At 34.5% G+C, this 14,158-nt stretch overlaps 3 protein-coding genes across 5 annotated transcripts; 2 read left to right on the forward strand and 1 right to left on the reverse strand.

The window, feature by feature from the left end:
- The first annotated feature begins 3,387 nt into the window (after positions 1-3,387).
- Positions 3,388-6,455, forward strand: LOC110819103 (cation/H(+) antiporter 23, chloroplastic-like). Its single transcript, XM_088222847.1, has 3 exons — positions 3,388-3,799; positions 3,904-4,908; positions 5,016-6,455. The coding sequence occupies exons 1-3, from the start codon at positions 3,551-3,553 to the stop codon at positions 6,285-6,287; spliced, it is 2,526 nt and encodes an 841-aa protein (XP_088078973.1). The 5' UTR covers positions 3,388-3,550; the 3' UTR covers positions 6,288-6,455.
- Positions 6,456-7,219: 764 nt separating this feature from the next.
- ATSLY1 (Sec1/munc18-like (SM) proteins superfamily) lies at positions 7,220-10,269 on the reverse strand. Its single transcript, XM_022048180.2, has 2 exons — positions 9,987-10,269; positions 7,220-9,723 (listed from the first exon to the last, which is right to left on the reverse strand). Exons 1-2 carry the CDS (start codon positions 10,015-10,017, stop codon positions 7,892-7,894), a joined length of 1,863 nt encoding a protein of 620 aa, XP_021903872.2. The 5' UTR covers positions 10,018-10,269; the 3' UTR covers positions 7,220-7,891.
- Positions 10,270-11,007: 738 nt separating this feature from the next.
- On the forward strand, positions 11,008-14,112 carry LOC110818947 (Phosphoglycerate mutase family protein). 3 transcript variants are annotated; one of them, XM_088222336.1, is made up of 6 exons: positions 11,012-11,267; positions 11,958-12,038; positions 12,175-12,303; positions 12,945-13,007; positions 13,165-13,289; positions 13,668-14,112. In XM_088222336.1, the coding sequence occupies exons 1-6, from the start codon at positions 11,085-11,087 to the stop codon at positions 13,855-13,857; spliced, it is 771 nt and encodes a 256-aa protein (XP_088078462.1). In that variant the 5' UTR covers positions 11,012-11,084; the 3' UTR covers positions 13,858-14,112. The 3 variants fall into 3 exon arrangements, with proteins under 3 accessions (XP_088078463.1, XP_088078462.1, XP_088078464.1); XM_088222338.1 differs by having other exon boundaries at positions 11,018-11,177; XM_088222337.1 differs by lacking the exon at positions 12,945-13,007 and having other exon boundaries at positions 11,008-11,267.
- Positions 14,113-14,158: the final 46 nt, after the last annotated feature.

Raw genomic sequence — 14,158 nt, forward strand, 5'->3', positions numbered from 1 at the left:
ATTGAGGAAAAAATTTACAGATTAAGTCACCAACTAATTCTACAAACTCTAAAGCATATCATCATTAAATTAGAAAAGCATAGAGCTGAACAAAAATTATGGCCCTTCATTTCTATCTGACAGCTTACCCCCTAAAGTTGTCCAACATAAAAGAAGTAGAAAACAGATAATTCTGGAGCTAAAATGATAAAAAAAAGTCAATTTCTCATTCTATGAAAAACTCAATCTTTAACACTCCTTGAGTTTTACATTGAACAAATTAAGTTTAACTCTCAAATCTTTAAATTTACAATCAAACAAAGCTTTTATATCAATAACTTGATCATTAGAATTGCAATACACCAAATGAACTTCATCATGATACTTCACTAGACCATACAAGGCTTTTTTAAACTTATATATCATGTCAGTCTTTCTATCAACTACAAAACCCTGAAGTTGTTCAATAAAAAACTTCTCCTGCATAGCAAGCTGTCACTCCTTGTACATCAAGGTTCTTCATAGTTCTGTTGGTTTAATGAGGAGCAAATTGCATCTTTCATAATTCTCAGCCAATAATTTAATTTTTGTATATGGTGTGTCTGCAGTTGGATCATCAAATTCTGCAGAATCAAATTGAACCTTTCAATAAGAACACTTTAGAAACTTGAAGTTACAACAAATGCATTTTTTATTAGCTTCTTTGCTTCAAATCCCAATTCTAAAATGTTGATTCATCAACAAGTACATCTCTACTCTTTTGCATAAACTTTAAAGAATCACTATTGTCATGATTAAATCTTTTGTGCCACAAACATTTCAAATCATTCTTAGCAATACAAGTATATTGATTTGCATATTTCAAACCAAGCACATAACTGTTGTCTTTTTTTTTTTTTTTTTTACTTCTAATATATTTGCATAATCATAAATAAAGTAATAATCATTTTTGAACAAAATAGAATAACCTTTATTTTGTATTTGAGCAATGTTCAACAAATTTTGTTCTAAACTAGGAATAAAAAATACATCAGTTATAAGTTTGATACCTTACTTAGTTTGAACTGGTATTGAACTTTTTTCTTAAGCTTCCACAACTGTCCGATTGTCAAGTTTTACTTTAATTCTGCAATTAACATCCAAATTGTTGAACAACATACAATCTTTTGTCATATGGTTTGTGCACTCACTGTCCACATACCAGAAATTATTTCCACTCACACAAGATGCCTCAGTCATCGTGAAAAGATGATTTTCCAGCTGTTCATGATTCTCAGCAAAATAAATTTTCTATTGCTAAAGTGGATTTTGTTGTTATTGAGGCTCATTCTTTTGCTATGATACTTGATTTTTTCTCTTCCAACACATATTTTCTAAATGACCATTCTTTTTTCAGAGCTTATATTATATATACTTTCGTCACTTACTCTCAAAATGGTTGGATTTACCACAACTTTCGCAAGGATGATACTTTCGTTTTTTCTTATAAGTCTTCTGAACTCTGTGATTGTTTTCCTTTATTTGTGATGATTAACTTTTATCTTTTGAAGTTGAGGTCCCAAACTTATACCTTTGCCTTACTTGAAAAGCATTTTCAGTGATCTCATCATTTCTAATTGAAACTCTCTGCTCTTGAGCATGTAGCATACTGATAAGTTCAGCAATAATAAACTTCTTAAGATCAAATGTTTCTTCAATTAGTGAGAGTTTTGCTTCAAACCTTTCAAGAAGGTTGATCATTATCTTTTCTACCAATCTTTAATCTTTGAAGTTCCCTCCAAGCAATTTAATTTGATTCATCATATTCATAACCTTAGTAGAGTACTCTTTAACATTGTCACCTTCTTGCATCTTCATTAGCTCAAACTCCCTTTTTAACTTTAATAATTTTACACCCCTCACATTTGTACTTCCAGCATATTCTTCCTTTGTCATTTTAAAACTAATCAGCCTTAGAAAAATATCTACTGATACAGCTGAATAGATAATGGATAGAGGTTGAAATTCTTCATGGAGCCCTTTGCATCTTGATAAATCTGTGTCAATGTAGGATTTTCAGATAAATGCACCCTCACATAATTCTCATCTACAGCAGCTCACAAGTCATAAGCAAGCAAATATAATTCCATTCTTATAGCTCAATAATCATAATTTCTTTTGTGAACAATGGTAGTGCGGGTAAATTCACATTTATGGTCATTTTTGTCAACTTGACGAAGTTTAATCAAAGAACAAGCTTGCTTACCTCCTCACAACCCACAAGTTCGACATTTCTTAATTAGAAAATTGTTTTCTCGTATATAATTGTTAGGAAGTTATGTTATTGTGTTTTTTTACTAGTATATTATCTTATTATTAATATGCAGTTGTGTTGAGATGTGAGGAAAATAAATTTCTAGAAAAATAGAAGAATGTTGAAGAAAATGTAGAAAAAATAAGAAAGTTTTCTGTTACTAGGAAAGTATTCAATTACTTATATTTTTTCATTAATTTGATACACACACACACATATATATACAAAGTGGAGCTCACCAATTAATCTTATCAACTCTGAACCAAATCATCATTAAATCAGAAAAGCATAAAACTGAACAAAAAATTATAAAGCCCTATTCCTATTTGACAGCTTATCACCTAAAGCTGTCAACATCGAAAAAAAAAAGTAGAAAATAGATAATATTGGTGGTGAAATGACAAAAAAAAAAAAAAAAATCAGCTTCTTGTTGGATTAAAAATTTAATTTTAACAAATTGCGGCTAATTAATAAAATATATGAAACTTTTTATTAAAATAAATACAAATTAAATAAAAATATTCTAATTTAGTAATTTTTATAAATAATATTTATAAATAATTTATTTTAAAAATTAAATAATGATGATTTAAAATTAGTAGTTATATTACATAAAACAAATAATACTTACACAAATCTTTATAGGGATATAGATTTTATACTTTTTATATATAAAATATATGAATTTTTATTAAAAAAAAAAATTTGTTTAGATGGTATATTTAAAAATGATACTATCACAATTTCATTAACTGAAAATTCTACTATAATGAAAACAGTAGAATTAAAACTATATTATAAAAAATCTACTGATCATTTAAATATCTTTGCTGTCTAATTAAACATTCCAACTTATTTTTGACATAATCAAAATTCAAAAATAAAATATCAAATAACATCATAAAAATAAAGTATGAAATAATATATTCAAATTAGAAATAAATTATTAATTTTGGAGTTAAAAATTTTCCACTTTTTTAGTGAATTTGTTTTTATAGTGAGGTCATTTGTTAAAAAAATAAAATATAATTAATTAGTCGATTAATAGAAACTTTGAACTTCGTATATGTAAGTAGGAGATGATTACGTCGACTAATCCAATTGATTAAAAGAGAACCAAAACATAATTAACCATATTTTTAGCAAACCAAATCAACAGCTAATACACCAAAACCAAACACGACTCTCCTGCCCCTACACCCTTGGAAATCAATCGTGATTGCTTTCATAGTATATTCACAAAAGTTCGATTCAAGAAATTAAAGAAAGAAATCAATCATGGCTAACAGAGGAGGTCGTCCACATGTTGCTAAATCTCATGATGGACTTTCGGTATGTTATAATAGAAATTTAAGCATTCCCTTCAGCATTTTTAGCTCTCAAGATCCTTCTCCAATTACCCCAAATGCCTTGGCTTCATCTCTTCCATTTTTCGTCTTGCAATTGTTCCTTGCCAATGTTGTTTATCGTCTCCTCTTCTATGCCACCAAGTTTCTCCAACTTCCTCATTTTGTCGCCCAGATTCTTGTAAGATTTATATATATGTATATTATTTTTTGGAGAGTTTTAACACCATATGCTTTTGATTAAATTGTTCTTCTAATATTTCTATATGTTATATGCGTGTGCAGTGCGGTGTGTTATTGGGTCCGTCCACGTTTGGGCAATCTCCTTTCTTCGAGAATTATGTATTCCCATATCGATATACAATGGTGCTGGAGACATTTGCAAATCTGGCTCTGGTCTACTACATGTTTTTGTTAGGTTTAGAGATTGACCTGTCTCTGATCAGACGGTCTGGGACTAAAGCTCTGAGTATTTCAATGGCTGGAATTTTTACCACCTTTGTTGCTGCCATTATCTTTTACAGCCTAGCTATAAAGCCTAATGAAGGTCCCCTTTTTTCCAAAGAAAGTGTTAAAGGTGTATTCTGGGCTGCAGCTCTTGGTTCCACAAGCTTCTCCGATCTGGTCCGAATACTTTCTGATCTCAAGCTCCTACGAACGGAGACCGGCAAGACAGCCATGTGCGCAGCCCTTATCACTGATTTATTCACATGGCTTCACGTCATAATTGTCATTTCAGTCTTCACCAAAGACGGCCACTACAAACTTCTTGCGGTGACTGCCACCTTTGCTTTCATCTTGGTCTCGTGGTTTCTGGGTCGTCCAGCTCTGTCTTGGGCAATTTCTAAAACAACCGAAGAAAGAAATGAATTGAGTGAAACTCATATATGGTTTGCTTTTGTTGGAGTTGTACTGTTTGGACTTATAACTGACGCATGTGGTGCTCATTCCATTGTGGGTGCCTTTGTTTTTGGAGTCATCATGCCGGAGGGTCATGCAATCAGAAATATGGTTGTGGAGAAACTTGGTGATTTCATCTCTGCAATTTTGATGCCTCTTTTCTACATCACCAGTGGGTTAAGAACTGATTTTATATATATGAAAAATTTTACAAATTCAACGAACTTGTATATAGCCATATTTGGGAGTTGTGCAGTTAAGATTATAAGCACATTTGTTGTCTCACTATTCTACAGCATACCATGGAAAGATGGTTTGGCTCTGGGCATCCTCATGAACACAAAAGGCATCTTGTCCCTCATCGTCATCAATGCTGGCCGTGACATGAATGTGGGTTACATGCATTTTTATCAATTCTTCCTCTCTTGTCTGTGTATATACATATGTATGTATGAACGCATTGTGATAACTGACATATATACATTGAATTGCTATAGGTTTTGGACAACAGAACGTTCCCAATCATGGTGATGGCGCTGTTGGTAATGTCATGCTTAACGAAACCAATCCTATCTTTTAGTTATAAGGTGAAAAAGGTGATGGTACAAAACAAGAACAGAAGCATTGAGAAAATAATGAAGCAAGAAACAGAGTTTCGAATTCTAGCTTGCATCCACAACTTGCACAATGTTTCAGGGATTACCGGTCTGCTCGAAGCTTCCAGTCCCACTCCACAATCTCCACTTAGCATCTATGCCATCCATCTCGTTGAGCTCACAGCTCAAACTGCAGCTTCTTTGCTCATCATGAACAACGAGTACAAGCATAGGTGGGACTCAGATGATGCTGAGGCCAACCACATTGCCAATGCTTTTCGATTTCTCAAGAAGAAAGATGAAAAAATCACAGCTCAAACCATCACTATTGTTTCTCCTTTTGCCACCATGCACAAGGATATCTGTAGCTTAGCAGAAGAAAAGCGTGTTACTGTCATCATCCTACCATTTCACAGGCAATTAAATGATACCAGCAGCTTGGGAGAGGAGAACCAAAACCAACACTTGGAGAATATCAATCAGAACGTGTTGAAATATGCTCCTTGCTCTGTTGGCATACTGGTGGATAGAGGATTGATGGGGGGTATAACACGAAAAGAGTTGCAACAGAGTATGAGCAGTCTTAGCCGTGGAAATAATGTTATCATGAAGAAACAAGTAATCATGTTCTTCCTAGGAGGTCCAGATGATCGAGAGGCTTTAAGTTATGCATGGAGGATGGCAGGAAGTCCAAATGTGAACCTAACAGTTGTCAAATTTGAGATGGGTGATCCAAGATTAGCAGCAGGAGAAGACACATGGGAGAGTGAGAAACAAAAAGACGATGACTTCTTGTATGACTTCACCTTCAAAACCATGAATCAACTGTCCATAACTTACAAGGAGCAAGTTGTGACTGACGGACCAGAGATGATACAAGTTATAAAACAAGTAGAAGATCACTATGATTTGTGCATAACTGGAAGAGGGGAAAGAATCAAGTCACCGCTGTTAAAAGGTTTGTCGGATTGGGACACATGCCCAGAATTGGGAATAATAGGAGACGTCTTGGTTTCCTCAAACTTCTCGTTGCGAGCATCTGTTCTAGTGCTGCAGCAGCACTTGGTATGTCATCTGGCCAAGAAGCTGGCTGCTGCTGCCCCTACTGCCATAGAGATTGGAGATAATCCAGTTGATGACAATAAGCCATTCATGAGTGCTCGAGAAGGGTAAATGAGGATGTTCTCAGATTTTCCTTTTTTTTTTTTTTTTTTTTTTGAGGAACTGCAGAATCTTATGTTTATTGTCTTATTGAACTGAAGAGGAGAAGTATGTTGTTTCAGAAAATGCAATAGGTTTTCAAGTTTGGGTTGGAACTGGAATCCAAGTTGCTTCTGTGTTTGAGATCGGCTAGGTGTAAACCATGTTTAGGCATATTAATGTGCTTCTGATATAAAAGACAAAGCCCACCTGACTACTAACACACTTTTGTAGAAGACTACGCACGCTTCATCATGGTATCTCCCATGTAGTTTTTCTGTATGTTAGGCTATCTTGAAAGTTGAAAAAAAAAAACAACTCTAGAATTTTTGTTACCAAACTTAGTCTACTTGGAAAATGGTAAAAATCTGTTCTTAAAATAATAAAAATTAAATTCGTCTATATACAATTAAAATGATACATCCTTAATTCCATCAAAATAATCTTATATAGAACTATTTTCATAGAATTTAAAATGCAACCTTAGAATTCTACATGATGTCAATTTTCATCATCTCCTAATGAAATTTACACCATCCTACAATTGAACTAGATTTAAATTTACAAACCAGTTCTATAAAATTTCTAAATTTGTTCTAAACATAGCCTTAAATATTCAGTATTGCAGGTTTTTTTTTATCATAGTCAATGTCCTACCTATGTTCTATTTAGTATTCCTTCTCTTATTCATAGGTAACTCCATAGAAACATGTACTTTTCTTCAACTTAATATTTCACTTTAGTCTTTTTGCAGTAATATTAGCCAATAAAATCCATACCATCAATCCTCAGTTGAGATTTCCCATCTGAGCCATATTCTCAAAATATGCAAAATGGAAGTTCCTTCAAGTGTAAGCATGCAAATATCATATAATTTATGCTTTTCCTAGTTATATAACAACCTCTGAATTGGAAATTTTGCACTAGTCAACCCATGTCAATATCAGCAAACTTCTAAACCATTACAAACTTTTTTAAACACCTAATTGTCCCAAAAAAGAAATACCAAGAACCAGGCAAGAGCACCTTTGTCCATGAGAAAGCATGAAACCCCTAAGGGGTGATAAACCACAGTAATATGCCCGTACAAGCAGGAAGGAGCAAAAAACCATGTCCTAATCATAGATACAAATTGATATTGCTTTATTATCTACCATCTCTCAACCAATATATGTAACAAACATATAAATCGAATGCAGACAACACTCTTAGCACTAATCAGGACGAACGGACAGGTGATTCCCCAGTTAAGCTTTCACTTATGGCCGAGTAAAACAGAAATATTGACCCTAGAAACTTGCCTCAATGAATAAAAGGATCCTCAAAGTTAGATAAGATACTTTGTGACTACATTGAAAATAGGAAAAGCCTTCTTCAGGATCATCAAAGACACCCGAGAGTTCCCTTCAGAGCCAGTGCATAATGGAGTCATGAGCTGAGCTTCTGCCCATAATAGTCAGTAAACAAACTCCAAATCTCAAAGATTAAAATCACATACAGACTACCCCACAAAACACATTTTTCTTCATACACTCGGGTGTAAAAAGTGGGTTAACTGACTGTATTACAATTTTGTATTAATGCATTGATGCAGAAGCTGTACTGCCCCATCCCATCTTCTGCCCCAACAGCGCAAGCTGCTCAACAAACTCTGCTCCAGTTAGAATTTCTGTTGCCCCATATATAACATGCTTGACAGGCTGCTGATGCTGTGCAAGCTCTAGCAAGCTTCCATATTCCACATAGTTACCACCACCAATCACGAATACGATAGCCTCCTTAAAAGGACCTTTTATATGATAGCTAGCTCCTCCAGCACTTGATTTAGGAGCTCGGGGATCAAAAACAAGAAAAGAATCAATTTCAGGGTTTGGCTTCCCTTCCATCAAAGCTTCCACTGTCCTTGTCAATGCCAGCTGCCTATCACTAGACAATAGATTCTTTACACCAGCCGTTACAGCACTGATTGACTGCCCATAAAGCTTCTCAGCCCAATCAACAATGTTACTTCTACTTGCAGAATTTGCTGATGCTAGAGAAACATTCAGGGACTTGATTTTCTTCACATACTGAAATGCACTAGTATCAACCTCAGACTCTCTGAGTGCTGCCTCCACAGCCTCCACTTCTGACTGATTGATGGCTTCTGAAGAAATAAGATATATAATCGCAAAACGTAGCTTATCCATCTTTGTCCCCTTTCCCCTCAGAACACTCAAAAGTTCATTCCTATCAATGCTTCCTCTCACCAACATGTCATTCTCCTTCTTAGCATAAGAATCAAGAGACCTCTCCTTGATTTCCCCCAACAATGACGTTGCAATGTTAGTATGCTTATCAATCACTTGCTTCCTCTCTGTCAACTCAGGGAGTGAGTTCACTGCATTCATCAAATGTTTTGTGTTTCCAATCAAGTCTGTCCCGTCAAACTCAGCCCCACCAGTCCCTCCAGTTCTCCTATTGACCTCATCAACATCCTTCTTATACTTATTCAATTGTGTCTCAATCTCCACAGCAACTTCTGGAAATTCTAATGATCCATTTGCCACCCAAAATGGGTCTGAACTGTCCAATTCAAATGACTTCATTCCACCCTTTTCCCCTTGCACACTCAACCTATTAAGCTTCAAACCAAGAATATCATGCACAAGTGGTCGATACCGAAAATCGTGCTGTATCCCAACCGACAACTCAAAGTTCCTATCGAAGATACACAAAACTGGACGCTGAAAGGAGCTCATGAAACCCCCACCTTCTGTAAACAAATTATTTTTCACCAACAAATGATCCCTCAACCTCTGATCTAACTCAGATGCGACCATCTCCGCTGGCCCACCACGTGGGCATCTAATAATCGGAACCACTGCCAGCGTGGCCAAAACGCAAAACAGCCCACTAACAATCCTCTCAACAATCTCCTCAATCTCTCTATCCCCTGCTGACGGATCATTCAACTGCACATAACTAGACTTCTGTGCCAATGAAAACAAGTTATCCTCTAAAGTTACAAACTCCAAGTACTGGTCATGGATCTTCGAAATCCTCTGGATAGAATCAGAATTCAATGTCCCCGATGCAAGATCCTCCAAAAGGGGGCGGGGAAGAGAGGATGAAAAGTTCAAATGAAAGCTATCATAGAGTGATCTAGAAGCATCAGCTATGATTCTTTGGATATTGGAGTGAGTGGGTTGAACAAAGTACACAGCAGGTACATCATTAACCGGTTTTCGATCTTTATCGATAACAAAGTAAAGGGTTACACCATGTTTGCGGAGATCCTTAACGTGGATTAATGGGGAGAGTACATTTTGGCAAAATTTGTCATAGATCAAGATCTTATACACCTCTTCGTTTGTGGTGCCACTTGGGTTCACGGGTTGGTTCAGATTCAGCATTCGGATTATGCATTCTGTATCCAAAATCACAGATCCAATTCAATAACATACACATGCGAGACCCATATACAAATACGTGTGTCTCTCTTTGAAACCGAGAACCATTATTATAGTTCTACACCCAATAACATGCACCAAGATCAAGGGACTATACAAGTAAATCAAATAAATGTAGTGGGTTTTAGTTAGACTGATATAAATCCCATTCTCAATTATCGATCGAAGTATAGAGATCTAAAAAGAGCAAGAGAGAGAAAAAGAGAGAGAGAGAGTTTACCTGTTTGCTTCTGTCGAAGATTGAGAGCCATAGAAACCTGAAATTAGAGACCTTCCAGGCAAAACCAGAGTGATTTAAACGAAAAAGAAAAACAGGAAAGGAGAAAGGAGCAAATGTTTTCCCTCCGAGTTTCAGTTTCTACACTAAGATTTCCAGAGTTTTCCTGTGCTGCCGTTTGCCGTACTTCAGATGAGAAAGAAACCAATCGGGAAAGGTTCTTTTTTTTGTTTGTTTTGTTTTGTGTTCTAAGTCTATGTTCGAGCAAATGTTTATTTTTTCAATGTTTTCACAAAGTCTAAAAATATAAGTGTATTTATTAAATTTAAATCTTTGTTAAGAAGTTAATTAGAAAATAAAATTTAAAGTATTTTATTCTTAAATTTTTATGTGAGTCTAAATATTTTAATACTTAAAAATACTAAAACAATATATGTTTTTATATAGTTTAAGAATTAGAGATTCATCCGGTGAATGTTATTTTTATATGTGTTAATATAGATGAAATAATTATTTTTGTTTAGAACTGGACAAAAGTATCATATGATTTTTCACTTATTATTTATTCTTGTTAAAATATAAATAACTATTTGTTAATTATAAATTGTTTATTTTAATTGATATATCGGTTAGACATTAATAATATGCAATTAAAGAAAATAAGAAGAGAACAAAATGTAAACTGATTTTATAAAATGATTATTTTTTTTAATTTAAAAAATATGATAGTTTTTGTATAATATAAAAAAAAATTATTATTGGGCAAAATTTTTAAATCTTTATTTAGAAAATATGGTTTTTCGATTTTTAATTCACTATTTTCCGATTTTTTATAACTATCCGTAATTAAATTTGTTGCTAAATATTTCTATCATATTAACAATAAGTATTTGTATTAAATAAAAAAAATATTATTAAAATGAAATTTGTGCTAATTTAAAAATATAATTACAAAAAGAAAAAAAAAATAAACTGATAATCATTTATCTGGCACGTGGTGAGTCTTGGTTCGTTGGACACGGAATAAGTGTGGAGGTTTCGCGATTAGAAGGGGGGAGGGGGGGGACTGAGAAGAAGAAGAAGAAACGGGAAGACAGAGGCATGGAAACGGCACCGTTCTTACGCAACAGATACTGGGCCTTGAGGCACGGCAAGAGCATTCCAAATGAGAGAGGGGTTATCGTCTCCTCAATGGTTCAGTCTTCCTCCTTTCATGATCTTTTTTGCATAATCGGACCTACGTGCAAAATTAAACTTGAAAATTTAGAGATTAACTTCTTAATGGTAATGAATGAAGAAGAAGGAGGGTAATCTTTTAATGAGTGATTACTCTTATGTGTTGTTTCATATAATATAGTGTATTTCATTTAGATTTTAGAATTCCAGTTGCTTGTTTGGAGATGAACATGATCGTTTGGCAGAAAGGAAAAGAGGAAAATAGCTTTAAAATGTGTTTTTTCCCTTTATCTACCAGAATTTGGAGAAAGAAATGAACATAACTCTTCCTCTTCATTCATTTGAGATCAAAGCCTTGACGCAAATTGCGTTTCATGTCTCTTTACTCTGAAACTATTAAGAATACAATGTAAATAATAGATTGTGCACTTTAAGATAGGCTTAACTTTTCTTATAGTGGGTCATGCTTTACCATCTATCATGATATCAAAGTGAAACTCTTTCCCCTTATAAATTACTTTCTTATTACATTGTCCACTAGTTGTCCACTAGTTGGCGTTTTTGTCGTTTTGAGTTCTCTGATCTTAAGCTCAAAATTTCCCTTGCAAGTAAAATGGGTTAAAAATGTAGTATAAGTAATAGATTATAGTGTTAAGTTTTTGGATAATTAATCACATTTTAGTAATTTACATAAACGATTGAATGGTGGATTTTGATTATCTGTTTGAAGATCTGTATGTTATTCTGCACCTACAAGTTACTTAGTCTTATTGACAAGTTTTGATAGCACATAAACAGGAAAATGGTGTGCTTCCTGAGTATCAGCTAGCCAATGAAGGATTTATTCAGGCTCAGGCGGCTGGAGAATTATTTTTGGAGGTTGGCTTTTCTGAGTTTAAGATCATCAGCTTGACGATTTTCATGTGTTGCATTATCATACCATAATTAACGGGCTCACTGATTGAAATGGCATACATTTCTCTTTTTCTCCATAATAACTGGCTAAATTGTGCAGCAACTGAAGGAAAATGGCATACCGATTGACAAAGTTCGCATTTGCTACTCTCCATTTTCAAGAACATCTATGACTGCCAAGACTGCTGCATCTGTACTAAATATTCCATTTGATGGCCCTCAATGTAAGGTGAGAAGCTACCCTTATAAAAGTTCATTGTATTGAGGCTAGCTAAGACAAAAACTACCTAATATGAGAACTGCAGGAAAAGAATTGCATGGCCCTTCGTGTATTTTCATATCACTGATTTGGCAGACCAAACAAAAAGCAAGCCTGTACTTCGTTGTGATGATTGTAAATTCATGGAATTTGGAAATATTGTCCGCTTCCACATAAATTTTATATGAAATCAAATTGTATTATCTTCTAACAAAATAATATTTTCTCATAGTCTAAGTAAATGGATTTGCGAATTAATTCTGCGGAATTAATAAATTTCTTTCTCAGTTAGCCTAAATCATGTCCTGAATTTAAGATTCAACGAATTCATGCAATTAATATGTACCCTTAGAATACTTAATAATTTGTTTCCAAACAGATGGTTAGCAGAGGCTATCTGGTAGTTTCTGTCTTAAATTTTTAAGTCTTCTCTAATCACAAATGTGGATGAGAACACTGCCAAATTTCTTTTGTAACTTTCTTTTTTATTTCTCTAGACAGTTTTAAACTATTTCTCTTAAGTTACCAAGCTTGCTTTTTCTTCCCTGGAGTCAGCACCTTTGTACTCCTCTTCCTTTCTTTATTTTCTTAGGCAGCTTTATGTTTCCCAGGCGATGGATGATCTACGGGAACGATATTTTGGACCTACTTTCGAACTTATGTCCCATGACAAAGTAAGAGATACTATATATTTGGAGTTCAATTTTCTTTTCCAGGTCTCTTATGGTGTAAAGTTGGCCTATCTATAACGAGGATGGTTTCTGTATTTTCTACACCATAATTTTTTAGCATTTCAAGCTTTCTTTCTTTTTTTAATTGTTTGGTTAACAGTATGTGGAGATATGGGATCTAGACGAACGAGATCCATTTTTGCCACTAGAAGGTGGAGAAAGCGTTGATAATGTTGCTTCAAGACTTGCTGGTGCTGTCGAAACTATGGAGTCAGAATATGAAGGGTAATATCGTTAGTATTTTCTTTTGCATCACAGAAAAATCAGCATTGCGAATATGGATTTAGTAGGAGAATCTAAAGTACTCTAAAGTATTACTTTTCTCATTCAAAAGTAACCAAACACAGGAATATGATATTTCCACCAAGGATAACTAAGAATCTATATAGCGTTCCCTGAACCAAATAGCCCCTTATGGAATGTTCCAAGAACAACTCTTCATTATAAACAGAGCTCATTTCAGTTCCTTGGCTAAAAATTGAGGATTTTCTTCTGTCATCTTCGGAGATCAATACTTATGTCATTTGATAAAGATGTTGATTATAGATTACTTTTCCGCCTTTCTTCTCTTTGAACTAAATCTCATTTGTTTTTCTCCTGTAGCTGCGCTATCTTGGTGATCAGCCATGGTGATCCTCTGCAAATCTTACAAACGATTATGCTTGCAGCTAAAAGACATAAAGAAGAAATTTGTGAACTGGCCTCAAGGTTTCGAAAGACCAGGGTCCGTGATGTCTTGTCAGAGCACAGAAAGTTTGCCATGCTTACCGGACAATTAGTGCCAATTATCTGATAACTAGACATGTGCCGGGTGGGTAAAACCTGGACATTCGGACATCTTTAACAATACTTATTTACCAGTCAACTAAATAATTTAGCATCTATATTGGCTTATGGTATTCAATATTGGTTGATCTTCAAAACTGAGAAGTGGATCTTTTGTTGATCCTCTCTTTGTTTCTGTAGAGCAGAGAATCCAGAAAACAGAGCCTGCGGCCAAAACAAAATGTTCATTATAATTCCATGCTGTTGAACTTTTTGGCCTGCATATTATTAGTATAACACATACCCGTATTTTCCTCTTTTGGGCTTGA

Source organism: Carica papaya, chromosome 6 (genome assembly GCF_054855325.1).
Source record: "Carica papaya isolate Zhongbai chromosome 6, ASM5485532v1, whole genome shotgun sequence".
NCBI lineage: Eukaryota > Viridiplantae > Streptophyta > Magnoliopsida > Brassicales > Caricaceae > Carica > Carica papaya.

Coding starts and splice junctions, on each gene's coding strand:
- ATSLY1 (XM_022048180.2), bottom strand. CDS start 10,017: ATGGCTCTCAATCTTCGACAGAAGCAAACAG. Junction 9,724..9,986: donor TCTTCGACAGAAGCAAACAG/GTAAACTCTCTC, acceptor TTTTGGATACAG/AATGCATAATCCGAATGCTG.
- LOC110819103 (XM_088222847.1), top strand. CDS start 3,551: ATGGCTAACAGAGGAGGTCGTCCACATGTTGCTAAATCTCATGATGGA. Junction 3,800..3,903: donor ATTTTGTCGCCCAGATTCTT/GTAAGATTTATA, acceptor ATGCGTGTGCAG/TGCGGTGTGTTATTGGGTCC. Junction 4,909..5,015: donor ATGCTGGCCGTGACATGAAT/GTGGGTTACATG, acceptor GAATTGCTATAG/GTTTTGGACAACAGAACGTT.
- LOC110818947 (XM_088222336.1), top strand. CDS start 11,085: ATGGAAACGGCACCGTTCTTACGCAACAGATACTGGGCCTTGAGGCAC. Junction 12,304..12,944: donor TTGATGGCCCTCAATGTAAG/GTGAGAAGCTAC, acceptor TATGTTTCCCAG/GCGATGGATGATCTACGGGA. Junction 13,008..13,164: donor AACTTATGTCCCATGACAAA/GTAAGAGATACT, acceptor TTTGGTTAACAG/TATGTGGAGATATGGGATCT.